The following is a 26,930-nucleotide window of genomic DNA, read 5'->3' as shown; positions in this document are numbered from 1 at the left end:
AAAAATCAGCTTCATCGAAAGCTGCTGAAAGTTTTATGTCGCCTTAGCGCACACCACACCTAGACCCAGCAGGACACTGTTTCCTTGTTAGAGGATACATAGCAGAGAGTTCCAAATAATAGCTCAGCTGTCCAATGTCTACTTAATGGATTAGCAAAGTTAACAAATGATATCTTATTTCTGGCTCCTTCTGCTGAAATGCGATACTTCCAAAGGCTGGAAACCGTTCCCACTCGGTGACCTTCCTCCTTTCAGGGAATGAACATGCTTGCTTCTCTCAGCCTAGGCCTTTTCCCCTCACCACAGAATAACCCAAAACATCTGGAGATACTGTGGGGTCTCTCTCAAGAAGATTACACATTCTTTTCAGCTTTTACTTTTCTGGGAGATGAATCTTGACAACTGGAAATTAGCAGCTGGAGTTATGGCAACAAGGGGGGCCCACCTCACGGTCCCGGGGGACGTTATCCCGTCCTTCTCTTCAACATCGTCTCTGCTGTTCCCTGCTTACTCTCCCTCCTTCCTTCTTCTTTCTTTCTTTCCTCAAGATGTTTCACTGAACCTTGAGACTGTAAGGCACAGAGAAGCTTCCTCCTCCTCCCTCCTGTTTCTAGCAGGGAAAGAGACCCCTGGAATAGGAATTTGGCATTCCTGGCTCCCAGCACATTTCCTCCAGGCCTGGCCTGAGGCCAGGGCTGCTGCTTAACGGGGCAGGTTTTACCTCATCTTGAAATACCCCTGAAGGCCATCTAGCCCCTGAAGGCCATCTAGCTCTGGCCTCTGTGTAGGTGTCAGTAACAGCTGGAGACCTTGAAGGCAGGTGGAACATGTTCCTCTGTCCCTTCTCTCATAAGGATTTTACAGAGCTGGTCCGTGCCATCGCTAATCACTCATTCATTCCTTTCACACGAATCTTCAAACAAGGGACCTGGTTGAGTGTCTGCTCTGTGACAGGCAGGGGACTCTTGGCCCATGGAAGCTCTAGGGCTATTTTCCAGCTGAGGTTTAAAAAAAATGGGAAGAGGTGGGTCAGAGGGCACCCACAGAGGACAGGTGCGTTCCCTCTCAGGTTGCCGCAAACATCCTGGGGTCTGTCCTCTTCAGTTCCCAGTTGAGAGCTGTCAGCTAGGTTCTTCGAGGCCCACTTTTGCTAATGTTTGGTTAGAGGAAAAAAGAGGAATAAACCCTCCTCTGATTGCCAGTGGTTACTAGGATGCCCATTGCTATGTCGAGCTGGGGCTTGGAGCAGAAAAGTCAATGCATCATAGGATGTTGTAAGGATGGACTATTTCAGGAAAAGACGTATTTTCCCTTGGGATATGAACACTTGCGTGTGCGGGTGCGGGGGAGCGGGTAGAAAATCGGGTGATGGGGACATAAGGAGAGTGTGGGAAGACACTAATGGTTGAAGTGCGGGAGGTGGGGACATAAGGAGAGTGGGGGAAGACACTAAAGGTTGAAGTGCGGGAGGTGGGGACATAAGGAGAGTGTGGGAAGACACTAATGGTTGAAGTGCGGGAAGTGGGGACATAAGGAGAGTGGGGGAAGACACTAATGGTTGAAGTGCAGGAGGGTCTAAAGAGCCAACCTTGTCTGCTTTGTCTGATTTTGGTACAGGTGGAATGTGAAATATGAACTATTTACACATCTCCTATTTCCATGGACTAAGAAAAACAGAGAAAGCTGGGCACAGAGCTATAACTGAGCTCCCTTCTTCTGAGCTCCAAACCACTTCTTTAAAATGGACCGTTAGATCTTGGAGGAAGCCGTTTTCCACTAGGCCTAGTGGTGCTGGAGCAGAGCGTGTGCCACCAGCTGAGAAAACAAACCCGAGAAGGAGAAAGTATACTCAGGTTAACAGGCCCCCGGCAAAGAGTCTCTGTTCCCTGCCTGCCCGCCTGGCCTGCCCTCCCCCGGGGCTGGAACCGTGGGCTTTGGCAGGAGAGGTCTCGGGTAGGGGCCGAGGATTGGCTGGCCCAGCCACATAGAACATAAAGAGATTTACAGTCTTCTACTTCTGACTTTTATTAAATGAAAACCAGAGGTATAAAAATAAGGCAGCAAATAACACCATAACAGGAAATAAAAGGGGCGAAGCGGGGGCAAGGCCGCCCCTTGAGGATGGCGTGCCCATTGCGACGCGGGTGTCCACGGCCGTGACTCTCACCAGCCACACTCCATGGAGAGGAAGCCGCCGCAAACGAAGGCAGCAGGGCAGGACTGTCTGCATCAGGGGCTCGTGGGTCTGGAGCTCACTGAGAAAGGTTTAAGCTTTGGTGAAATCTTAACTGTGCCTTGTCAATATTTTTCCTCTTTTGCGTGGAAATCTTTGTTTATTCTAAGTAACATCTCGTATATTTGTTTCCAGTTTGTTTTATACCTCCCTGAAACTAGTTAAGTTAAAAGCCACCTGATGCTAGAAAGCCCTTTATGGACTGTGTGTGTGGATGTGCGTGTGTATGTGTGAAAGAGAAAATAGTCATACTTTTTATTTTAAGTAGCCAGCAATTGGAGCTAAGTATGACATTCGGAACCTTCGTCCGTAGTTTCTGAGTGGGGTTTGTTCTTTGGAGGCAATCCATGAACCTCCCAGCCACAGAGCTCTCATCTGATTGGCAATTCCCAGCACTGAAGAGCAAATCCTGCTCTGGGAGCCTCATGTATTTCTTTTCCTTTTTCCAGACCCGTACCTGGGCTCTGATTCATCAGCTAAATTCAGGTGGAAGATATCAGATGCTTATAAAAATATTCTAAAGTCATGCCTAAACTTTAAGGGGGAAAGGTCTAGATGTTTCATTAAACATTTATCACTTTTTTGGAGGGAAAGAAACTTTATTTTCCTCTCTTGGGGAATTACCCAGAAGCCATAAAATGCTCTTTTATAACTGAATATCCCAGTTTACATCTCATGGAATGAAGCAAAATAAATACAAACTTTAAAAATATGGTCACAGCCCATATATTTTAAAAAGCATTGTCACCACGGAGCAACGCGGCTCAAATATGTTTCTTTCATGTTTAACCATACAGGGTGGGTAGATTTCACCCGAGTATCAGTCTTGTTTCCCTATGAACTGTCTGATTTCTGCTGTAGTATTCATAAAAAGGAGTGGTAATGGAATCTTATGTCTTATTTACAAAGTAAAATGTTACCAAAATCTGAAAATAATTCCTAAGGATGAATTTCTTTTCACCTTTCCCCACTGGACCCTTCAAATTTTTCTTCAGTGGCTTTACTTTTGCTTTTCTTCAAGTTTTACTTTCCCTTGGAGTTTATATGAAGGAAATGGAACGAGGTCTGGGATTTGCTTCAAAACAGTCCAGTGGGGTGAGCCAGTGGGGGATGCAGGTAAGAGTCTAGGTGAGACCGGCTTGGGTGTGAGCTAATTGTTATTGAAGCTACGTGTTGGGCACGGGGAGGTTTATTAGATTACTCTGTTTTGCCATGTGTTTGAAAATTTCCATTAAAATGTCTTCCTCAATTCTCTCCAGATTCACTTTTCTCTTTTACTGGGCCTTGGTTTGTTGATCCATAATTCTCTCCTGCAGACTCCACGTTTTTTTTTTCTGGAAAGGGTGCCATTTTGCCTAGTTCATGACCTCTGGCAATGGGATTCCTGGAGCTCTTTGTGAAGATATCGCAACACGAGAAGACAGCGCCTGTCATGCGGAGTGGCTGTATGCTGCCATCCAGCTTCTGTCAGGGTGCATGTAAGACATGGGTCTGCCAGGGCACAGGCTAGTATGAATGAGATGGGTCCTGTGGCACCAAAAGCTTCCTCATTTCGGCTCCATTTTTGCCTCCTCTTCCCTCCCTTCCCCTTCTCTTTGTCTCCCTTCAATATTTCTTCATCTTATTCCATCTCTTTCCTTATTTTCTCTCAGTACCAAAGTCACCTCTCCCTCCTATCTCTGGTGTGGGAAAGCTATTCTGTAACCATTTCTCAAATTCAAATTCCTCTGGATTGGGGGCTAGAGCTCTTAGCCACTGTAAGGTATCCATCTGCTCTGCTCTACTTAACACAGAACACATCCAAACAGGTGTCTAGAATTAGCCCTTGTTTGATGTGGGGCAGAGGAGTGCCAAGGGAAATAGCTTGAACTCTGTCTATAGTTGAGGATTAGATATGTTCAGGCAAAGCACATGGGATGTGTCGGGGGAGGATATTACCAGCTGAAGTCAGAAGGCAGAGATGGACCTGAACTTCTGAAAGTCTTTCTGCTCTGCCAAGCTCCCCAGAACTTAATAAAACCTGCCTCTATTATCACTACATGAAGCTAAAATGGATAACCAATAAAATAGATAGAAGTATCAGAATTCTACATTGCTTCAATAGGCAAGAATGACAAGCTAGAGCCAATAAGGGAAAATGAAATATTAACAATTCTAAATTCCTCCATCCAGGTGAAAATGACTAATTGCAGTAATGTGATAAAGACCTAACATTATTCATATGCAAAACACCTGGGGCTTCCAAAAGTTTAGCCTGAGCCAATAATGAAATGCAATCACTGAAAATGCAAACGTACTTTCAACTGAGTTAGTAGATTTACAGTATACAGATCAGAAGAGGTAAGAGTTTCATATTTTGGGCACCACACTTTAAGAAAAATAATGCATTTGGGAAAATCTAGAGGCAAGAGAGTGAGATGAAGAGGAGTCTGGAAACAATGAATTATAAGGGATCATTGAAGAAACCACGGCTGCCTCTCCTGAAGAGAAAGGATAAACGGTGCCTTCTCTTGGAGGGCAGAAAGAAGGCAGGCTGACAGAAGCTGCAGGGAGCTTCCTGGTGACACAGAGCGAGCTCTCCCCCTCTCCTCCCCGTGTCTCCAGTGGCACGCAGCTGCAGGGCCAGGACGAAGGCATGGAGCAGCTACTGGAGGACTCAGAAGAGCAAGTTGTGGAAGGTTTACTGGAGAAGGAGGCCAGAACTCCAAGTACTGCTGAGCTGGCAGTGAGTCTACCAGGTTTTTCCCCCAGTTCTCTTCACCGCTTGGTCCAGGATGTGGGTGCAGCTGCAGAAGGGCTCAGCACAGTGGCTAACTCAAGTTCCAGCTTTCCAGGTGGAGAACCAAAAAGGGGAGAGCCAGGGAACTAGCAAGGACTCACGAGAGCGCAGAGGCGAAGGAGTCCGGGAAAGCAACCCACCCAGGTGGTTATGAAATCCTGGGCTCCCCGTGAGCTGCACACGGACGACTCTGATTCTCATCAGCACACAAAGGACTTTGAGAACTGAAGTAACAGAACAGCCCACTGTCTAGGGTCCAGATAGTCACTGAGTAGCACATTTGTGGACAGATGTAAATAACACTGCAAAGGCCCTGAAAATTGAATTTACCTTGAAACCACAGACCAAAGATGGCGGGTTGGAACTTAGGCCTGAACCTACCTGGATTTTATTGTCTGCTAAGAAAAAAAATCAACATTTCCCATAGGATTTAAACAAGACCCCGTTCATAACATAATAGTCAAACTCTCTAGGACATAACCCAGAATTACTTGGCATGGGAAGAATTAGACAAATCTCAACTCAGATGGCAAAAAACAATCAACAGACACTATTAAGATGACACAGATTTTGGAATTAAATGACAAAGGTTTTAGAGACACTATTATTAATATTAAAATTTTCTAAAACGCAATTGTGGACACTCTTGAAACAGATGGAAAGATAACTTTAGTTACCCCACTCTGCTGAACTGAAAAATAAAATAACTGGAATTAAAAAACAACCTCACCAAGTGAGCTTATTTTCCTTTGTTTTTCATGTGTTTAACTGTAATTTTATAATTGATTTTTTAACAATTGCATTTTTAAACACCTGTTTGCCAATTCCTAAAAATTTTAAAATCAGCTCTCACGAACTGTTACAAGCTAGCTTTATAACACAACTGACATCCACCATGAATGGTCTGTTGTAATGAATAGTACATATCCCACATTGCAGGACTCCTTAGTGAATTGAATATAGAAATAGACATTGTCAAACACCATGCAAGAGATGAACATGCATTTCTGAACACAGTTATCTTACGGTCCGGGGAAGATGCTTTTGGAAATGTTGATCTACATGAACAATTCAACCCTAGGTGCTCTGATTCTTTTGACTACATTTTATTCTCTCTCTTGATCCATAGCCACTACACTCGTACTTTCACCCTGACAATCTGTTTTGCTGTCTTTGTCTTCTTTCTACCTCTCCTCTGAAACTCATCTCTTGGACAAAGGAAGTCCTCATTATTATTATTATTTCACAGACAGCAGCCAAGTTTAAAATCTGGACTCACGGGTAGGAATTTTGGAAAGGCTGTAATTTCTTTCTTAGTTGGTGAAAAGGGGCTTTTGCCAGTATTCTTTCTTATAAGACTTACACCATCAAAATCGTCTCTCACAACATTCATACTCTTTGCAGCTATTAAATCATAGAGAAGATGGAGACTGTCCGAGAAGCTTGGCCAGGACAGCCTCTGGGATACTGTTCGACGTCAGCCCCCTTTTTGGTGGCCATATGCATGTGATTTGTCCCCACATCCCCATCTGTGCTAACCTTCCTCCCACCACTTACTTACTGGGGCTCTCAGCCCTTGTTAGCAAGAGTAGGAGCAGCCAAATAGTTAGGGATGAGGTGATTTCCCCCTTCACTCTCAGATGGATGATAGATCACAGACTCGCTCTCATCAGCATCCCTGGATCTCATTTGGGAAACACTCCTTTTTATTACTTTAGACTATATTTATGTCAAAGAAAATCATCCCCAAACTACAGGAATTTGACTCAATAGCTAATTTCTCTTAATTTGCCCACAGCTGTTTTACCTGTGTTGACAATTTTCCTGAAGAAAAATGTTACCCCTTGTGGAGTTAAAGGCTTTTTCAATTTTGCCAGCATTTCAGAAATAAATGGTGTGCTAGTGCAAAGTTGCTTTTCAGTGAACCATGGTCTTGCCAAAGCTGCATGTCCTCCCACTACATCGTGGCTGTGAAAGGGAACTTTTAAAGTAGGTGGTGCCTGAGGTTTAAGGCTGGCTGGAGACAAAAACAAATGGAGGAGGCAACTGTTTTGAAAAACTACAACTCCCGTGTGGAAGCCCCATTTGGGAATCAACATTTTAACTTACAGTGGTTGAAATACTTAATTAAATTCGAAGTAGAAGCTGGCTGCCACAAGACACCATCTCACCATTCCTTTATGAGCCCTTTAAAGCTGTAACTCAAACTTTGGCAGGTTGGTTTTACAGCAGATTTGTTGACACACTTGTGGATGGCCAAAGTCAGGCTGTTGGTTTGCTTATTCAAAAGAATGGAAATTGTCTGTATTCACATGGTAACGGGGCTGTGATTCATAATCACAGCCTCTCAATGTTATGCTGTATTTCTCTTCCAGAAATAGCAATACGCTTTCTTTCTTTAGATATTCTAGGTGTTTTGGAATACATAGATTTGTTTACTTTCTTACTGCTTCCAAAATTGCTGGTCTCATTAGTGGAATGAAGAAATTCAAGTTGAGTGTTATCCTTCCTTGCATCTCTAACTCCTGAGGCAGAGCTGGTTGGGCAAATGTCAGGAAGTGAATGAGTGAGTGATGATGGTAATGGGTGAAGTGGTGTTTATGGTCATATACAGGCTGAGTACCAAAGGTCAACATTTCCTTTCAGTTGGTAATAGGCTCACTGCTGTTAGATAACAACTAATATTTTCAGGGAAAAAAAAGTCAGCTTAGAAATGAAGATTTATCTTTCCCCACCCAATCCCAGAAAATTATTTTGTATTTATTTTGATCTAGGCCCCAGTGTTTTTGGCTGTGATTCAAGAAAAGTAGAACAACCCTCTTTCCAAGTGGGAATTTGGGGGCTGCTCTTTCTCTGTATTTTTAAATCCTCAAAATCAATAGGGATAATATTGCCCCTGGATGAATAAAAATTGGTTCTTAAGGGGGGTGGTTTAAAAATCCTTTTTATACGTAAGTATATATATGTAGATATACACATATGTAGTACATAAACACTATGTCTGTGGTATTAGAATCATATGGGGGATTGATTAGGGAAAATGTCTAAAAAGGGTTCCTTGGCAGAGGGGTGATAATGAGTTAAAGATTGAGAAACACTGTTCTAAGTGGTCACTTTTTTGATAACTTGCTATTTGTAACACTAATAGTTTCAAAATCCCTGATTCCATTTACTTGTAAAGAGATCCTGTAGGTTGGACAGGGTAGAAATAACAGGTATATCAACTATTCCAATTATGTATTTGCCGATCTTTTTCTTTTCTTTTTTTTTTTTTGAGACAGTCCCAGCCTGGAGTGCAGCGGCACAACCTTGGCTCACTGCAACCTCTGCCTCCTGGATTCAAATGATTCTCCTGCCTCAGCCTCCCAAGTAGCTGGGACTACAGGCACGTGCCACCATGCCTGGCTAATTTTTTGTATTTTTAGTAGAGAGGGGGTTTTATCTTGTTGACCAAGTTGGTCTCGCACTCCTGACCTCAAGAGATCCCCCTGCCTCAGCCTCCCAAAGTGTTGGGATTACAGGTGTGAGCCATGGCTCCTGGCCTATTCGTCAATCTTAATGGCCAAAACGTAACTATGTTATTTCAAATAGCTTCAGTGTTGCTATTAATTTATAGATTTATATCATGCCTATGTTTACATTGATATGTTAGCTACGTAAATATACTCCCATTACAATGAATAAAATTGATATACTCTTTTTAAGAAAGAATTTTCAAAAAAGAAAGAATGGTCATTCATTTTATACAATATTTGGCCCAACACAATAATAGATAGTTAATTTGTGATCAGTTAACAATTAAGTTCTTGTTATTATAAAAATATCATGCTGACATATATGATTAAAACTTCTTAGAATCTATTGCTGCTGTTATTGTTGAGGTAAGAGCTAAGGGAAATCTTCTCTTTCATGTGTAAAGAGTTATATCCCCTTTTAATCTGTGATATCAGCATTTGTCCAAAAGCAGTTCTGTTTTCCAAAGATGATTGTCCAGGCTAGGCATTAGAAAAACAGAAAATTCTATTAAAAAGAAAACATAAATCTGAGCTGTGTATTTAAAATAAAGAAACTAGCACTTTCCAAAGTAAATGAAACAGGGTTTATCTTATTTTTCTCAGAAAGGGAAGGTTTGAAGCTAACCCATTTGTGATTTCAAAGTCACGAAGGGATTGGTGAAATAGTGATGGGTCCAGCGTATATTTTATAGTAGCATGGAATTTAAAAAATAGGAACTCCTACAATATTATTTCATCCAAAGCATAATAAATAGAGAGAGTAGGGTCATTGGAGTCGATGATTTAAACAAACACCGTAGCTCAAGAGACACCTAACATTGTGTGGAAAAAGTTGAAAGATGGCATTTGTCTGCTTGGTGTTTCAAACACACGCTTCCTTCACGATTAATATTGAGATAAACCAAGTGAGGCCAGCTTTGCATTTTTCTTTTGGGTCAAAGGAAGTCACTGAGATATAATTTCATATCCTACTCTGAAAATGTGGGGCTTAGTGTTATCATGATTTAGGCCATGTTTTTGATGGATTATACTGGGAAAGAAAAGTTGCTACAGTGCTCAGACCATTTAATTCCTTAGGAAAGTAACGTGATAGTTTCTCATGCCTCACATGAAGTCCACTCTGGGAAAAGGTGACCTTCTGAGTGCAAAGCCAGGCTTGAGGTCTGGGGTCTTAAGGTGTCCATAGTATTCGGTTTGCGAGTAGAGAGAGTTGATGCTAAGTTAGTTGTTAAGTGAATAAATCAGACTGTGAACTTCTCTTGGGCAGGAACTGCGATTTTCTTGGTCTAAAGGGGCATCAAGAAGGTGGAGGAAAATATTCTGTTAGGTTGGTGCAAAAGTAATTGAGGTTTTTGCCATTTAAAAGTAATGGCCAAACTTTTAATGGCAAAAACCGCAGTTACTTATGATCTATAGACAGGAGATCAGGCAAACAAAGTTCACATCCTCCAAAGTCGTCCTAGAGTCATTCCAGAGGGCTGTAGACTTTGGCCCAAACCTTTCAATTAAACCTGCCTCAGTTTCTATTTATGTCAGATAAAACTTACTTCTGTGCCATCTTTTTCTTTCAGGAAATGATTGATCCGGAAGGGTTTTGCAAATGACTTAATAGCTTTTAGACTTGTTTCTTTGTCAAAAAATGGGGACACCAGTAGTTACCTTCATGTGTCTTCATAAAACATGTAGGAAGTGCCCAGCACATAGTGGGTGCCCATTTAAGCAGGAACTCTCTATTGGGGTTTAACTGAAACCAAAAGTTGCTGTGCGAAGATAGAATTGAGACCACCCAGGTCAACATGATTTGTTGGTTCCCGGGACACTTTGCGCAGGGAAGATAAGGTCGTAAATCAAAAAATAATCTCACTGTTTGCTTCAGGAAATTTCTTCAGTGAATTTATTGGAGAAAATAGTCTGCTCACCGAGGTAAACAGCTTGCTTATTTAAAAAACAGTTAACTTACCCTCACTCACTTCGAGGCAGTCATTTTGCTGCATCCACCAATCCCAAATACCCAGTCCCTATCATTCCTTACCTTGGAATACCTGCCTTAAACAACTCAAGCCCAGAGCCCAAAGTCAGAAGGCTCCACTGATGACATTGTTCTTCTGAGACTCTGCTAAGATTCCGTTAAGGTGATGTTATCGCTTCCTGCAATGAGCTCAAATAAACTTAATTTTGCCTAATTAGCAGTTCATTGACTGGTGACATTTTATGGGGGGGCGGTTCAACAGTAATAATTATGCAGTGGGTTTTGATCTCTTCATTGTCTGTTTCATGTGTGTTGGTGCTAATGGCAGTGGCAGTAGGCTTTCCTCTGCTCAGTCCTTGGGCTACTCTCTGGTGTTATATTGAGTTTCTTTCTTTTTTTAAGAAAAATCTACAATTTTTTAAAATTAAAAATTGTTTTGCATCTGGCCGGACATGGTGGCTCATGCCTGTAATCCCAGCACTTTGGGAGGACAAGGTGGGTGGATCGCTTAAGCCCAAGAGTTCAAAACCAGCCTGGGCAACATGGCGAAACTGCGTCTCTACAAAAAATTTTAAAAATGAGTCAGGTGTGGTGGCACACACCTTTAGTCCCAGCTACTTGGGAGGCTGAGAGAAGAGGATTGCTTGAATCTGGGAGGTTGAAACTGCAGTGAGCTATTGTTACACCACGGCCCTCCAGCCTAAGCGTCAGAGTGAGCCCTCATCTCAAAAACAGGTGTTTTGCACCTTGAAAAAATGTTATTTTTCTTTTACTTGTCAGTGGTTTTTTTCATTTATTAAGTTTTTAAATTTATGTTTTATTGACAAATTATAATTTTATATACTTATGGGATCCACCATGATGCTGTGATGTAGGTATATCCTGTAGAATGATTAAATCAAGCCAGTTAACAGATCAATCACCTCATATACTTATTTTTTGTGGTGAGAACCCTTTAAATTTACTCTTGGCCATTTTGAAATATACAATACATTATTATTAACTATAGTCATCATGCTCTGCAGTAGATCACAAAAATGTATTTCTCCTAACTGAAATTTTGCACCCTTTGACCAGCACCTCCCCAGTCCATCCACAGTCCTGCCCTTGGTAACCACTATGCCGCTCTCTACTTCTATGCGTTTGGGTGTTTTGGATTCCACATATAAGTGAGATCACATGGTATGTGCCTCTCTGTGCCTGGCTTAATTTACTTACCATAATGTCCTCCAGGTCAACCCATGTTGTCAAAAATGAAACCATAATGTCCTCCAGGTCAATCCATGTTGTCAAAAATGAAAGCATTTCCTCCTTTTTAAAGGCGGAATGGTATTCCACTGTGAATATATATACCACATTTTCTTTATTTGTTCATCCATTGCTGGACACTTAGGTTGACTCTATATCTTGGCCACTGTGAATAGTGCTGCAATGAACATGAGGGTGAAGACATTCCTTTAACATACTGACTTCGAATACTTTGAGCATATACCCCGAAGTGGGATTGCTGGATTGTGTGGTAGTTCTGTTGTCAGTTTCCTGAGGACCCTCCATACTGGTTTCCGTAATACCTGTATTAGTTTACATTCCCACCAACAGTATGCAAAGGTTCCTTTTTCTCCACATCTGCACAGTTCAGTGCAGTTCCTAAGGGAGCAGTGACACCGGCAGCTGAGGGAGCATCATGGATTCCAGCCTTACTGATTGTCTGAAAGCCAGCGGGCATCCCTACATGCATAACTTACTTGGCTGCTGGGGACCCTGGCTTATTCTCCCTTTCTTGTGTAGGAACCACTGTTTGTTGAGCATTCCAAAATACCTGCTTGGTTGTTCCTGAGGAAAAAACCCGGGAAGCAGCTACAGCTGGATATTCTGCTCAGGTGACCAAGATGGAAGCAAAGATAATGAGTGACAGATGCCACACCAGTGACGACATTGGGGGGGCCGTTGTTCCAACCCTTTGGTTTCTACCTGGGTTCGGCAGAAGAGCAGCTAAGTCTTTGACTCGTTTGGTGTGACTTGGGCTGAATCCTGTTGTTATCTGTCAGCCTTGCTTTACAAAAACCTCATTCCCTAAGCTGAGTTTTCCATCAATAAGAATGATAAATCAGCCAAATTCTCTCCATCTGGCTTTTGGCAGCAGAAAGCTCTTTAGGCTAAGAGAGAAAGGAAACCCTTCTCTATCTTCTTCAAAAGCTATAAAGCAGTCACATTTTTAACTGTATGTAAATTCATAGTCTTTTAAAAATATTTTCATGCAATATAGACAAATAAGATTTTAAACTTGAAATTCTGTAGAGCATAGTGCGGTCATTCCCAATTGGGTGTCCTTGATGTCTAGGGGTTAGGGTTCACAGATTCAGTGAATAAAATCACTGGAAGCCCAATTAAATTTAAATTTCAGATAAACAACAGACAGGTTTTAGCATAGATACATCCCAAATATCATCTGGGACATACTTACACTAAAAAGTTATTTGTTGTTTATCTGAAGTTCAAATTTAACTGTATGTCTTATGTTTTATCTGGCAGCCCTCCTAGGGATTCATGAAAGTGCTTGAACTAAAGCCAGCTTTCCTTACTCGTCGTTCTAGATTCTTTTGATCATGCTATAAGCTTGCTGGGCTTCTTAAATTGGTTTATTAGGTTACCTGTGTGGTACAGAGCAAAATCCAATTAGCAAGAAACTACAAAAAAGGTATTGTCACGTAGAAGCAGAAGTTTACTGTGGGAAAGGAAGAGGCAAGAACGAAATTGAGTCTTTTGAGTTCAGGCTTCAGGGAGGGAATGGAGCAGTGCCTAGCACAGATCTCGAGTGTAGTGGTTGGAAATAATATTCAGCTGTCACAACTCGGTCTGAAAGTGTGTCTTTCTATCCTTCATTCTTGCCAGGTTCACGCCCCGTGAAAGGCAGTCAGGGAGTCTATTTTATGACACTGGGCTGATTGTGGCCAGATGTTATTCTTGCTGTTTGCTACATTTTATTGCTGTTATATTATCTTTAAACTATTGAACGATGACATGTAATGAAACTCCTAATATCCAGTAGTCAAAATCATTAAATTACAAGGTCTGCAAAGCCCATGTCCATCTTGAAAGTATTTTTCAATACCTTCCACACTTCTCCAAAGTCCATTCATTTATCTTAGTATCTTATAGCTAAGAGCCCTACATTCACGCTCTGAAAACAAAACAAAACAAAACAAAAAAAACAACCAAAAAAAAACAACTTCTGGGGAAAATATGTTGATGTAGTTATTGTTTTCATTATCATACATCATGTTCACATTACTATGGGAAACAGCCCTTTTCCCTTAGGGGGGAAAAAATGTCCCGAGAGTGGGGGGAAAGTGGAAACACACCAAATACAACAGCACCCTCCGCTGGTCGTTAACGGAAAGGGTGCTTTTGCGATGTGGACAGGAGGAAGTAAAGAAGGTCATTGTAATGAGAGGCAGATTCAGTTCCTGTGTGAAGCACAGGCGTTAGGGTATCAGAACATAAGTAAGTGATTGGAATCGGGCCATTTTTTTAAAGTAGCAAGAGCAATATAAAGAAGTGTCCACCGACTCTCGCTGCTGGTAACTGAGAACGGAACTGTCAATCATCTCGAGGGAGTGTTTCACTGTGACATCATCCAGAGGATGTGGGGTCCTTCACCATGAGTATATTTTCCCTCTCCTTTTTGTTGGAACAGATTCTGACAGACAAAAGCAAATTAAACTCAGATGCAGTTCTCAACAGTCTGGAGAGGAAGCTGGATGTGAGTGCTGACCCTGGAGCCACAGGCTCTGTGAAGTTTGGTTTGATTTGGAGCTTGACCCAGCTGCACCTGGGCGTCACCTGCTTCTCACCGCAGCCCACCTGGAATGGCTGAAGCGTCTGTTGATTCCACAGTGAAAGCACCCTGTTACCAGTGCCTTCTGCCCAGTGCGACTCCCCTGCTGTGGCTATCTTGTCTCATCCTAGAACTCTCCCTGCGTTCTAGAAAGCCCCAGTGTTAGAGGTGTGAGGATCTTTAAAGCCCATCTAACCTGACCTCTGTATTTTACACTTCATAAGTCTGAGGTGAGTCACTGAGTCATCTACGTATAAATATTTTATTTCAACTAGCTGCAGTGTTGCTAATAACTAACTCTGTTTGGTGGCAACACCAATTTCTCAAAGAGATGTTTCATAAAGGACACATTATAATCCAGGAATATCCAGGATGGTGGGTGTCCAGCTACCGGGCTGAGGCTACTGAAACAGTTTGCTTTATTGCTTTTAGGGTCTGTTTTAATTATGGAAATGGATGAAGTCACACCCCAAACTGATGAATGGTTAGTTTTGGTCTGTTGGTGAATTATTCTTCCATAACATCGGTATGTGAAGTGGATGGTAAACCATTATACCCAAGGCAAGTCTAAAATGGGTTTTGAGTTTTTCACTGGCTCCTAGAGATGCCATCAAATCAAGTTAACTTCATGGCCAAATTAATATGCTTAACAAAATCGACCAATATTTTAGTATAATTAAGCAATGAGAGATAAACTGAGAGTATCTCAGACACTTTATTTTTCTTTCATAGAAAGTTTCTAAGTCCAATTATTCCAAGTCTTAGGTTTATAAAATTGGAAAGCAACATGAAATAAACCCAAAGCAAAACAAAACACCAAACTGAGTTGACTCTCTGTAAAGGTCCTTAAAGCAACTTCACCATCTGAGCCACGCAGCCAAATGTTTCCAATAAATTGCGGTAAATAGAGTTAAAGGAACTAAGTGTGTGTGGATGGTCGTCTCTCAGAAGTCGAGTGAGAAGTGGGTTGCCAAACCATCAGCCTGCCCCCGCGCTGTTAGGTTTATTTGTCACCACTGTTACCGCGGAGGTAGCCCAGGGGCGACGTAACCCCTGGTTTTCTGAAAGGTGCCGCATAGACTCTTCTGTGACCAATTTCCATAAAGTTCGTTTAGCAGTTCAAACTTTATTAAGACTCTTGACAAAAACAGCTGCTAGAATTGCAAAGGAATGTAATAAAAAACACAGAGTCAGACACAACCGGAGTCTATAAAAGCAATATCCAGAGTGGCCAAGCCCCCTTGGGGGTGCAAACTGATCCCGGTCTCCATCAGCGCCGCGCGGACCCCCGTGGCACACGCAGGCTCGACTGAAGCGCGAAGGCCCGAGGCTCCTGCCATCGCCCGGCTGATAACCTAGTTACCGTCCCGGCAGAATGCCACGTAAAGAATAGCACGAGCAGGTGGGGCATGGAGTTTTAAAGAGTGAAGAAGCACTGCAGCAAATTCATTTTATGTTGCTTTTATTATGTCGTAAAAAAAAATCTCCAACGCATACTCATTTACTAAAAAAAAAAAACACACACACACAATAAATGTTCAGTTGATTGTAGTTTCCATATTAGCACGAAGGGGCACAAATTGGTGTTAGCCAAAGACTCTGAGATGCATTTGGAAATCTTAGCGGAAATTTTCAATTTTGAATATAAATACATAGCAGGAATTCGTGCTGACAATCCACTATTGTTAAGCTGCTCTGATCTGGGGACTCTTTGAAATACACTTCGTGTGTTATTAGAATGACCTCTAGACCGCTCAGGGAAATTTAGGAGCACAATCACCGGTATTGCTGTCCACATAAAAATGTAATATTCCGAAAATGGAAAATTAGAAAATATAGTTTATTTTTGTGGGTTTTGACTGAAATCCCAAGTGAGGCACTTTGAAGAAGCTGGGGTGATAACGGAGGAAATGGAATCAAAAGTTAGTTCCCTCCCTTGGCCCTGCATCTGCCACTTCCAGCACACAAGCACAGAGTGAGGAGAGGACCCTCTCTGGAGACCCTTGGAGGTCAAAATCGAATCTCCAAAGTAGGATGTAGGAACAGACATCACCAGGACTGGCCAGTGAAGAATGATTTTGGAGGATCTTGGACAAGTGGCCATCTTAGTGTGAAAGCTGGGGGTACAACACCCTGTGTACCGTCTTCAGAGGTTGGGATTCTACTTGGGGATATAAAGAGGCAATCATTCAAGATCTCCCAGCTGTACAGCTCCAGGCAGTACTTACATTTGCAACTGTCTCCTGCCCCCTCAATGTGAGTGTTGTCCCCTGGGTTGTCTAATGTGGTGGTCCTGCCATTCGCTCATTCATTCATTCATTCATTCAACAAACATGTGAGAGCTGATTGTGTGTCAATCACTGTGCTAAGCAATGGGGATGCAGAGATGCACACACAGCCCCTGTCCTCAAGGACTTCAGAGATCAAACAGAGATAGACAAGGACAACATAAGTTCTATGTCAAAGGTGGGAGCACAGAGGAAGATCAACTAACTCGGATTGTCAGGGTCTGGAAAGGGTTCGAAGTTGAGGTAGCAGTGGATTGAGACCCAGAAATAGTCAAGTCAGTGGATAAGGGATAGAGGGTTTTTCAGGCTGAAGGACTCCTGGACAGCCTGGAGCATTCGGCGGGGGGGGCACTGTGCCCGCTGAGGGAGGAGTGCTAGGTGGTGAGGCTGGAGCATGGGCAGGAGGAGGCTGTGGTGAGAGGCTGGGGAGGCCAGGGAAGCCCTGCGGGATCCAGGTTGAGATGGCAGCCCCCTTTGAAGGGGGCTCCTAGCTTCTCCCCACTCAGCTTGCACTATGTGAGGGGGACCAAAGTCTTCGAAAGTGTCTGCTGTACCCCTAGTTGCTCATGTTTTATAAGGAAGAGTGAATGGCTCAGTTGTCCAAATTCACCAAGAGGGTCTCAAACTGGGTTCTGTAAACACTGGTCAATGTCCTCTGCAGAGGGGCTGAGAAGATGCTGGAAGAACCGTTTCCCTCACACACTGATGACATGATCTATGAAGATCTGTGAAGACGTGAAGGCACATGCTACAGCTAAAACCCAGTTCCACTGGCATCCGCAGGATGGCACAGGCCAATCGCGGCTGACACAAGTGGTGGGAGGTGCTCATGCCACCTTCGTGGAGATCAGAAACAGCCCCGTTGCAGGTGCCACCACTTCACTTAACACTGGCTGCGGGCGGCTCCGTCCGCTCTGAAAATCACATCTTTGGTGGACATCAGCGTGGGCCTGGGTGAGGACTCACAACTTTTTTGAGGGTTGTGTGTGTGTGTGTGTGTGTTTGTGAATTGTTTTTATTTTTCACCTTTATTGAGATATAATTCGTATACTTTACAACTTAGCCATATAAAGTGCACAATTCAGTGGTTTTTTGGCATATGACGTTATTCATTTTTTAAAATGGTGGTAAAATATATATATATATTTTTGAGACAGAGTCTCGCTCTGTCTCCCAGGCTAGAGTGCAATGGCGCAATCTCAGCTTGCTGCAACCTCCACCTCCTGGGTTCAAGCGACTCTCCTGCCTCAATCCCGAGTAGCTGGGATTACAGGTGCCTGCCACCACACCCAGCTAATTTTGGTATTTTTTAGTAGAGATGGGGTCTTGCCATGTTGGCCAGGCTGATCTTGAACTCCTGACCTCAGGTGATCCACCTGTCTTGGCCTCCCAAAGTGCTGGGATTACAGGCGTGAGCCATCACACCTGGCCCTTTTACCAATTTTTTAAGTGTACAATCAGCAGCATTAATTACATTCACAAATCTGTGCAACTGTCCCTATATCCAGTTCCAAAATGTTTGCATCATCTCAAGCAGAAACCGTGCCTAATGGTTATTAAACAACGACTTCCCGCTTCTCCCTTTCCCTATCCCGCTTCTCCCTTTCCCTATCCCGCTCCTCCCTTTCCCTATCCCGCTCCTCCCTTTTCCTATCCCGCTCCTCCCTTTCCCTATCCCGCTCCTCCCTTTCCCTATCCCGCTCCTCCCTTTTCCTATCCCGCTCCTCCCTTTTCCTATCCCGCTCCTCCCTTTTCCTATCCCGCTCCTCCCTTTTCCTATCCCGCTCCTCCCTTTCCCTATCCCGCTCCTCTCTTTCCCTATCCCTGTCCTCCCTTTCCCTATCCCGCTCCTCCCTTTCCCTATCCCGCTCCTCCCTTTCCCTATCCCGCTCCTCCCTTTCCCTATCCCGCTCCTCCCTTTCCCTATCCCGCTCCTCCCTTTTCCTATCCCGCTTCTCCCTTTTCCTATCCCGCTTCTCCCTTTTCCTATCCTGCTCCTCCCTTTCCCTATCCCTCTCCTCCCTTTCTCTATCCTGCTACCCTCCCTCATTGAATCTACTTTTTGTCTCTGCGAATTTGCCTATTCTAGGTGTTTCATGGAGGTGGAACTATACACTATGTGTCCTTTTGTGTCTGGCTTATTTCACCTAACATGATGTTCTCAAGGTGCATCCATGTTGTAGCATGCATCAGCATGTCCTTCCTTTGTATGGTCGAATCATGTTCCGTTGTACTCATGTGCCACATTTTCTTTCTCCATGTATCTGTTGATGGACGCTTGGGTTGTTTTCACCTGTCAGCCATTGTGGATAGTGCTGTGTGGGCATGGGTAAGTATCTGTTCAAAGCCCTGCTTTCAATTCGTTTGGGTATATTCCTAAGAGCAGAATTGCTGGGTTATATGGTCATTGTTTAGTTTTTTGAGGGACCATCGAACTGTTTTCCACAGCAGCTGCACCATTTTACATTTCCACCAGCAAGTATGAGGGCTCTAATTTCCCTATATCTTCAGCAATACTTGTTTTCCACTTTTTATTGAACTTTTATTATAGTCATTTTAGTGGGTGTGAAGTGACATCTCCTTGGGGTTTGATCTGCATTTCCCTAGGAACTAATGATGCTGATTTTTCATGTCCTTATTGGCCATTCGTATATCTTCTTTGGAGAACTGTCTATTCAAAGTCTTTGCACATTTTAAAATTGGGTTGTATGTCTTTCTGTTGTTGAGTTGTGGACATTCTTTACATATTCTGGATGTTAAACCTTTATCAGATATATGATTTCTAAATATGTATTTCCCATTCCCCAGGTTGTCTTTTCACTTTCTTGCTAATGTCCTTGGATGATCCACAACTTTTCCAGAGCAGGTAAAATGGCTTTTCTCCCTCTCTCCCTCTCCCCATCCCTGGCCTCCTTGCTGCCTCCCTTCTTGTGAAGGCAGACAATTAAGGGACTGTGGGAAGGAAGGGGCTTTGATGTGCTGGGACACGGAGGGAAACCTTCTCAATCTGGCTTTCTCAAAGAGGCCCTTTCTTTCCTGAGGGTATCACCCTGCAGAACATAAAATTCCTCAGAGCGAGTTAATCAGTTCCCATCTACAGAGGCTACTTTCAAAGTAAATATCCCAGTCATCTCTGACTCCTGGGCAGAGTCCTAAGCTCTGCTCAGCCACATCTGCTTCTAGCATCCCATGTGTCAGGACGCCCACGTTCCGGGGCAGAAACTCCACCGTGCAATCAGAGCAAGGCTGCTTCTAAGACCTTCATCTCTCCGCTGCTTCATAATGGGGAAGAGATGTGCCTGAATGTTTCAAATTAAGACGGGGTGTGGGAACCTCGTCCTACAATGAAATGACGGGAACCTCAAAGCGGGGTCATCGCAAAGGATGCTGTTCATGTTTTCCATCTGAGTCCAAGCCTGAGCTTGGCGCTCTGCGGAGAGTAGTCCAGTTTCATTAATGGGGTCAGGGCCACTCCCACTCCCACAGCCCCTTCTCAGCTGGGGGAGTGCCCACACCTGCCAGCAGCCCTCCCCGTCTGTCAGCTGTCCCCAACTCCAGAGGTCCTGAGGGTGACAAGAACAGATTCATTCCCCAGGACTGTATCAGTGAAACTCGCCAGGGCAGGGTCTTGTGCTTTAAAAAAAAAAAAAAAAAAAAAAAATTTATTATGGAAAATTCTAAGCACATGCAAAAGAAAACCTCCAGATTCCCACAGTCAGCTTTAACAATTATCCACGCATGGCCAATCTTGTTTCAATTTTACCCCCAGCTTCTGCCCCCTGCTTAGTACCATTCTGAAGCAAATTCCAGGCCTCACAGAAGTTCAGTCATACAGGTTTCAGATTATATATCTAAAAGGCAAGGACTTATTCATATAAAGACCCAAATCCCTTGTCACATGTCAGCAATATTCACAATGATTCCTGATCATCATCCTGTATCCAGTCATGGCTCACATTTCCAAATGTCTCATCAGTATCTATTAATGATCCCATCTGTTTGTTTGTTTGAATCATGGATCCAAAAAAGATTCACGCACTGCATTTGGTCAATATGTTTCTGATAAGCTGTAGCTGCACTGGGTGTTAAATAAGCTGAATCTGGTGCTTGGGAGAGGGGGTGGCAGGTAGCCTGTTCTGGAGAGGTGGGCCTCATCACAGCAGGGGCCCCCAAAGTGGGTCTTCAGGAAATGTTTGCAGCAGGTGGTTCTCAGAGAAAAGTGTTAAGACGGAGGATGGAGCGGGGGTTGGGGGAAGTGTACGTGGGATATTTACTTTGTAGGATTTAACATTTTTATAGTGAGACTATATTTGTATATGTATGAAATTTAAAAGTGAATTTAAAAATAAAGACGAGAATAAAATGAAGACAGCACATCCACCAGCTTGGCAGGTTCTGGAGACGTGGCTTGGAGACAGAGATGTACATGCAAGACACAACAGGAACGAGTAAGGCCCTGAGCAGAGAAGGCCAGGAGCTTCCTCCATCCTTTGTCTCTTCCTTGGGCCCGAGGGACAGCGGAGAGGAGCACTGGGTGTTCTTTGGTCCTTGGGCATGAGCTCCGCCCTCCTTCTTTTGCTAGACCTGTAGACATACCATTTTCTGTACGTAGATTTCAACCCTCCACCTTACCCTGCTGTGATTTTTAGGATCCTGCCCCCCATGGCTCACGAGATATTGGATGCAATTACAAGAATCAGATAGAGATGAAAAACTGCTAGCTCTGTTGAAAAATGCAGGACCAGCAGCCACAAGGGCCTTTTAAATAAAAAATAAAATAAAATAAAATAAAATTTTTAAAAACCCTGAAAAGGTCAAACTCCCTGTGAGCCTCAGACACAGTTCTAGTGCCATCCCTCACCCTGCTGGAAAGACTAAGGCAGGACCCCTGACCGGGCCTGAAGATGGGGAGCCCAGGAGAGGCAGCGGTGCGCTTACCCTTACTTCCTTCTCCCAAATGAACCCGTTAAACAGAGGTTGCCATTCTCTGGGGAGGAGAGGGTGAGGGATGGAGAGAAGCCGCAAGACTCCTCCCCAGTTTTTCCCCAGAGGACTGTAGTGGAAATTTCATTCCCTCTTAGAAAACCTAAGGAGGTGGGAAAAATGCTGCCTCTGGCTCACCCTCTGTGCCTCATTTAACTATAACTGGAAATGTCTCCACTCTCCTGTGACTGAAAAGAGAAACAGTCTTTTAAACGCCTCATCCCAGCCACCGTGCTGCACCACCATACGGTTCTTTAGGGCTGACTAGGAAGTGCCTGTGTTCAGACTCTGCCCTTAGGGCTGGGATTTAGTGAGGAGAAAGAGCACAGACTTCAAGCTGAGTGACTGAATGTGTTTGGCCGCTGTGTGTCATTACGATAATATCCTAATGATGTAACCAGGACGCCAGCAGAGAGCCCCCGGTTTAGATGTTCTCATCTGACTCAAAAGCTTCATTTCTAAGGCAAGTGGCCTCCAAATGAAAGATCCAGTGCTGTTCTGTTGCATGTGGACAGTGAATGCGAAATCTACAGCTGTGGAAATATGGATCCCATTGTACACAATTTTTTAAATAGGGTCTATTGTTTAAAGCAGTTTTAGGTTCACAACTTGAGGGGAGAGCACAGAGATTTCCCGTGCACCCCATGTCCCCCTCTCAGCCTTTCCGACCGTCGGCATCCCCACCCCGTGAGACGTGACTTACAATGGATGAACCTTCACTGACGAATCATTATCGCTCAGAGCACACAGTGTGCATTCCAGCTCAGTCGTGGAGTTATATTTAATACATTCTATGGTTTGAGGAAATGCCTAATGACATTATCCGCCACCGTAGTAGCACACAGAGCAGTCTCACCACCCTAAAGATACTCTGTGTTCCAGCTACTCATCCCTCCCTCTCCTCGACCCCATTATCAAAAGACAAAATCACCACAAATGTAGTTCCAAGATCGAATTCGCTTTTGTTTGTGATTCTAGAATGGGGCAACATCGCTTTCTGTAAAGTAGAATGGGTGCTCCAATGGGATGAGCAGGAGCAGTTAGTTTTTTGTTGTTGTTGTTTGTTTGTTGTTTGTTTGTTTTGTGACGGAGTTTCACTCTTGTTGCCCAGGCTGGAGTGCAATGGTGCAATCTTGGCTCACTGCAACCTCCGCCTCTGAGGTTCCAGCGATTCTCATGCCTCAGCCTCCTGAGTAGCTGGGATTATAGGCATCCACCACTACGCCCGGCTAATTTTCGTATTTTTGGTAGAGACAGGATTTCACCATGTTGGCCAGGTTGGTCTCAAACTCCTGACCACAGCTGATCTGCCCACCTCGGCGTCCCAAAGTGTTGGGACTATAGGCGTGAGCCACTGTGCCCAGCCCGAGGTGGTTAGCTCTACAGGCAGAAAAGGCCTGAAGAAAGCAGAGATGGGACAAAAAAGCAGATTGGGTGCTTCTAAGTTACTTTCCTTCTAGGGTTAAAACAGAGGGGACTTCCTTATTACGAGGATTCAGGTTGACTGTAATATGCTGGGTTTTTTGGGAAAACCGACCTGTTTCAAAGTTGAGCCTGATTATGTGGCACTGAGCACAAGGGACTCCATTCTGGCTTGGTGTGGTCTGCTGGGGCCTAGCTTGGTCCAAACCAATGGCCTCCTGTAAAATGTATTTACCATCCACCGGCTTTTCAGGTCCTTGGGTTTGACTCCTCTTTCCAGGCCTGGGCATCTTTTATGTCTTCCAGACCACTGGGGCTCTAGAGTTTCTATCTTTAGCCTGGAGAGTTTTCTGAGAATTTCCATTCCCAAGGCTGCCCCTCACTTAGCCTGCAACAGTATCCCCTTTCTTTGTCTCATTAGCTGCCATTGTAAGCTAATTTATTCATGTAAATCAAGGAATCAAAAAAAAAAAAAAAAAAAAACAACCAAACATACCAACTGAGTCATGGGAGAGCAGAGAAATAAAAGTATATGGTAATGTTATGGTAATAGCATTTTGATTATTCAAAGAGCATTATTTTTCCCCAAGGCTATGAACAAAGCTTGTTGATTTACATGATGGGTAGTACTCTGTCAGAATATAGTTATTTATTTTAATTTTATAATTGCAACTTCTAGAGTTAAGTCATCTTAAGGCACAATTACAGAGGAATAACAATTAGTTAGTTGAAATATGTGACTAGTATAAAATTACCAGTTTTAAAATCAGTAAAACATATGACGATCTTTCTTAACTTATACAAATGAAGACTGAAAGGTTGTGTTATCTTGGCCAATGACCCAGTTGCAAAAGTAGAGGGTAATTCAACCTCATGCAATTCCCCAGTTCAAGCTGTGATGATGGATGTCCACTACACTTATTTTATGTTGACATAGAGTGGTTAACCTAAGCACAAATGTTTGATAATAACAGTGTATGTAGCAGGCCTGGACATATGAGGCTTGTTCACTATTTCAGAATTAACTTTTGCAGTGATAAAAGCCAGGGACGTGCAGAGAGAAGAAGGAGAAGCAGAAGGAGAAAGAGGAGAAGACAAGGAAAAATTCTTGGCATAAATTGTTCATCAACAGACGATTTTCATTAAAACAAGGCTAGGATCAACTCTGGAAAGCTTGATAAATCCCTGATAAGGTGCCCAGATGTTCTAATGAACTTTGTTGGAAGTTTTGCCATTTCAAGTTTATACGTTTTGCCCAAAGGCCAATGATTGGGATGGCCTCAGCATCTGATACTGATTCTTCAAAGCAGCGCCCCCTCCTTGCCCTGGGACACTGAGTGCCTGCTGGAGAGGCTGCAAATTGGATCAGCCTAATAGAAACTGCAGTCAGGCCTGGAAGCAATATTCAGGCTCACTTTTCCAGGAATAGTGTTCCAAGAAAGAAAGAATTCTTGGGATCTTTCCGCTGCCTGACAGTGATGAGTATGTTTTTCCAGACAGACTATAGGCTGCCTTCTAAGACCCCCAATACATTTTCAAGTATGCTTCTTGAAAGCCTGAACACAGAAGATTCACTCAAAACCCAATTTATCCACAGTTCTTTGGTTGATCTCAAGCAGGGTCTCTCTCCTCGAGGAACTTACAGTCCTATAGAGACATATGCCAACTGACAAAGACCATGACGTGGCCAAAGCACAACAAGGCTGTTCTCTTTCTAAGGCTCCAAGACTCTCAGCCTAAAGCTCCCATGCGGGGCTTGATAGTTCCTGACACCCAGGACCGTGTTCCCCTGTCTTACACGCGCGTGGGCCACTAGATCTACTGGATTCATTTCACCAAAGAAAGATTCACCATCAGTTGTTCATCCCAATCTGATCGCTTACATTTTGTAAAATTTACAAAAGGGAAGAAGGAAATGGACTTGGAGAACATAACCAGATATCAGTCACCTGAGCTACAAAATGATTTTTTAAAAACTTGGCTCTCATTTGGAATCCAGTTCAAAATATAAGACCAAAGAAATTCTGTTGTCCTACAAAAGGGCATCAAGGTTCATAAATGAATTTGGAGATATTTTACTTCAAATAAAAGCATGTTCTGTCTTTAAAAAAAAAAAAAAAACCAATCAGCCTTCACTTGAAGTTACTACAAAAAAAAAAAGGAATATATAAATAGCAGGATTGGCTGGTCTAGCCCATTGTTCTTAATGCCATATTGCTGTTGCATTCATTTCATACAGTCATAGACTGTTAGCTCTGAAAGGAAGCTTAGCCCCAGAATGGCAAACTACTTTCATTAAAAAAGCCAATAGCAGTGGGTTGGTGGTGGCTGCCTGGAGCTCAGGGTTGAAAAGGAGTCTGAGTTCACGTCAGAGCCCAGGGATGTGATCAACGGATGATGTCTGCCATGCACATGGACTTGGGGAGGGAGGGCACGCCTCATAGGTGCCAGCCTTCTTTTCTTATGGATAAGAAACTGGATGCCCGGAAGCCATTGACATACAATAAACCTAGTGTGTGTTCCTGGCAGAGCTTAAAGGAGAACACCGTGTTTCCCCCCCACATAGAGGAGCACACACCGCAAAGGAGGAGCTGAGTCAACCAGGGGAGCCAGCAGCTGGCAGAGAGGACACGCATATGGATCAGCCCCGGTTGTACACACCACACCGTGCACTGGGGAGCTGTTATGGCCCCAGCCCAGTTTCCTGTCCGCTGGAGGCCTTTGCTTGGTGGTGGGTGGGGACTGGAGAGCAGGACTTGACCGAGCAGAGAATGAGGGGAGGGATGTGCCCGGCATATGGGAGAAGAAGTATTCCTTGCACGACTGGCAGCGATTAGTCACACTTGGTTCTAGCCATGCTTCCAAGCCTGGCTTATCTTTAACACCCAGTCTCCCTCAAGACAAACAATGTAAAGGAGAGAAAAACACTTTGGGGTCATTTAGAATTACTTGCGTCACAGATCCAATGAAAAAGGCAGCCATCGAGGCGCAGAGCAGGGAGAGGAAGCTGGATGCCAGGCCCGCAGCTCAGCGGCCAGCTCCTCGCCTTGTGCAAAAAGTACTTTTGTTAGACATTCCTTATCAGGACTTAGAAACTGACGTTTTGTTCCAGAAGTTCTTTATCCTGCGATATCTCTAAAGTAGGTAGCTTGCCCCAAAATGTCAAAAAAAATAAAAACATTTAAAATTGCGACTTCTGAATTGAGCCAGCAAGAATAGTATATTTGGGAACAATAAAATTTCATTGTGGGGGTTTCTATGCCAACGAAGTAGCAAAATTTGAGGCCTAGAATAATAATTTTTAAAAATGTAGCTGGATTCTAATGGAACAGAAGACCAAGTGTTGGAAGATAGCAGAGCAAACACTAACAAGTGCTCATGGGCAGAAATCACCAGTATTAGAATCTACCTGGGGGAAATGATATTTCTGAATTCTGTTCTGAAATCTTAACAGAACATGGTTCTTCCGTTTTGGTGAACTCCTCTCCAACGGTGGGGTGTTTCAGGTGTTGACAGCCACCCATGTTCTGACATGAGGAATGTTCCCAGCTCCTCTTTGTTCTCTGTGACCTTGGTTTAGGTTGACATCTTAGTGTGAACGCTCTTGCCACCATGTGCATTTCCAAGCCTGACCTACCCCTGCAGGCCCTGATGAGATTCTCTCTCTTATGAAGACTTGCCTCCTAGTCTCACTCGCTGAAGCTCTCTTTCCGTTGTTTGAACACTGGCCATTCCATTTGCCCTGCACTGATTTTTAATGCTACCCAACGCTTGTACAAAATAGTGACTTCGGCTGCAGACCTGTGGTGCAGTGAACAGACTTGTCCAAAAGTGCCTCTGGGGGCTCTGACTCTACGTTGCCTGGTAGATAAACTCTCTGGTACCAGGGGATTCCCAATTTTT

At 43.7% G+C, this 26,930-nt stretch overlaps 1 protein-coding gene across 10 annotated transcripts in view; it reads left to right on the top strand.

Moving 5' to 3' along the window:
- LOC144340762 (uncharacterized) overlaps positions 1-26,224 on the top strand; it is a 205,844-nt gene extending 179,620 nt beyond the window's left edge. For 6 of the 10 annotated variants that reach the window (XR_013417082.1, XM_078001368.1, XM_078001362.1 and 3 more), the window contains one exon: positions 1,618-3,487. Coding sequence is in view for 9 of the 10 variants with exons in the window: in XM_078001368.1 (XP_077857494.1) it covers positions 1,618-1,705 (88 nt within the window). In the remaining variant the exon portion in view is untranslated. Of the gene's footprint in view, positions 1-1,617; positions 3,488-14,193; positions 17,577-18,922; positions 18,952-19,430 lie in introns of those variants that run through there. The other 4 variants (XM_078001373.1, XM_078001370.1, XM_078001371.1 and 1 more) reach the window with 2 other exon arrangements.
- The last annotated feature ends 706 nt before the right edge of the window (positions 26,225-26,930 follow it).

This window comes from Macaca mulatta, chromosome 4, assembly GCF_049350105.2.
Source record: "Macaca mulatta isolate MMU2019108-1 chromosome 4, T2T-MMU8v2.0, whole genome shotgun sequence".
Lineage (NCBI taxonomy): Eukaryota > Metazoa > Chordata > Mammalia > Primates > Cercopithecidae > Macaca > Macaca mulatta.
The sequence above is the reverse complement of the archived record's forward strand: the minus strand, read 5'-3'. Positions and strand labels throughout refer to the sequence as shown.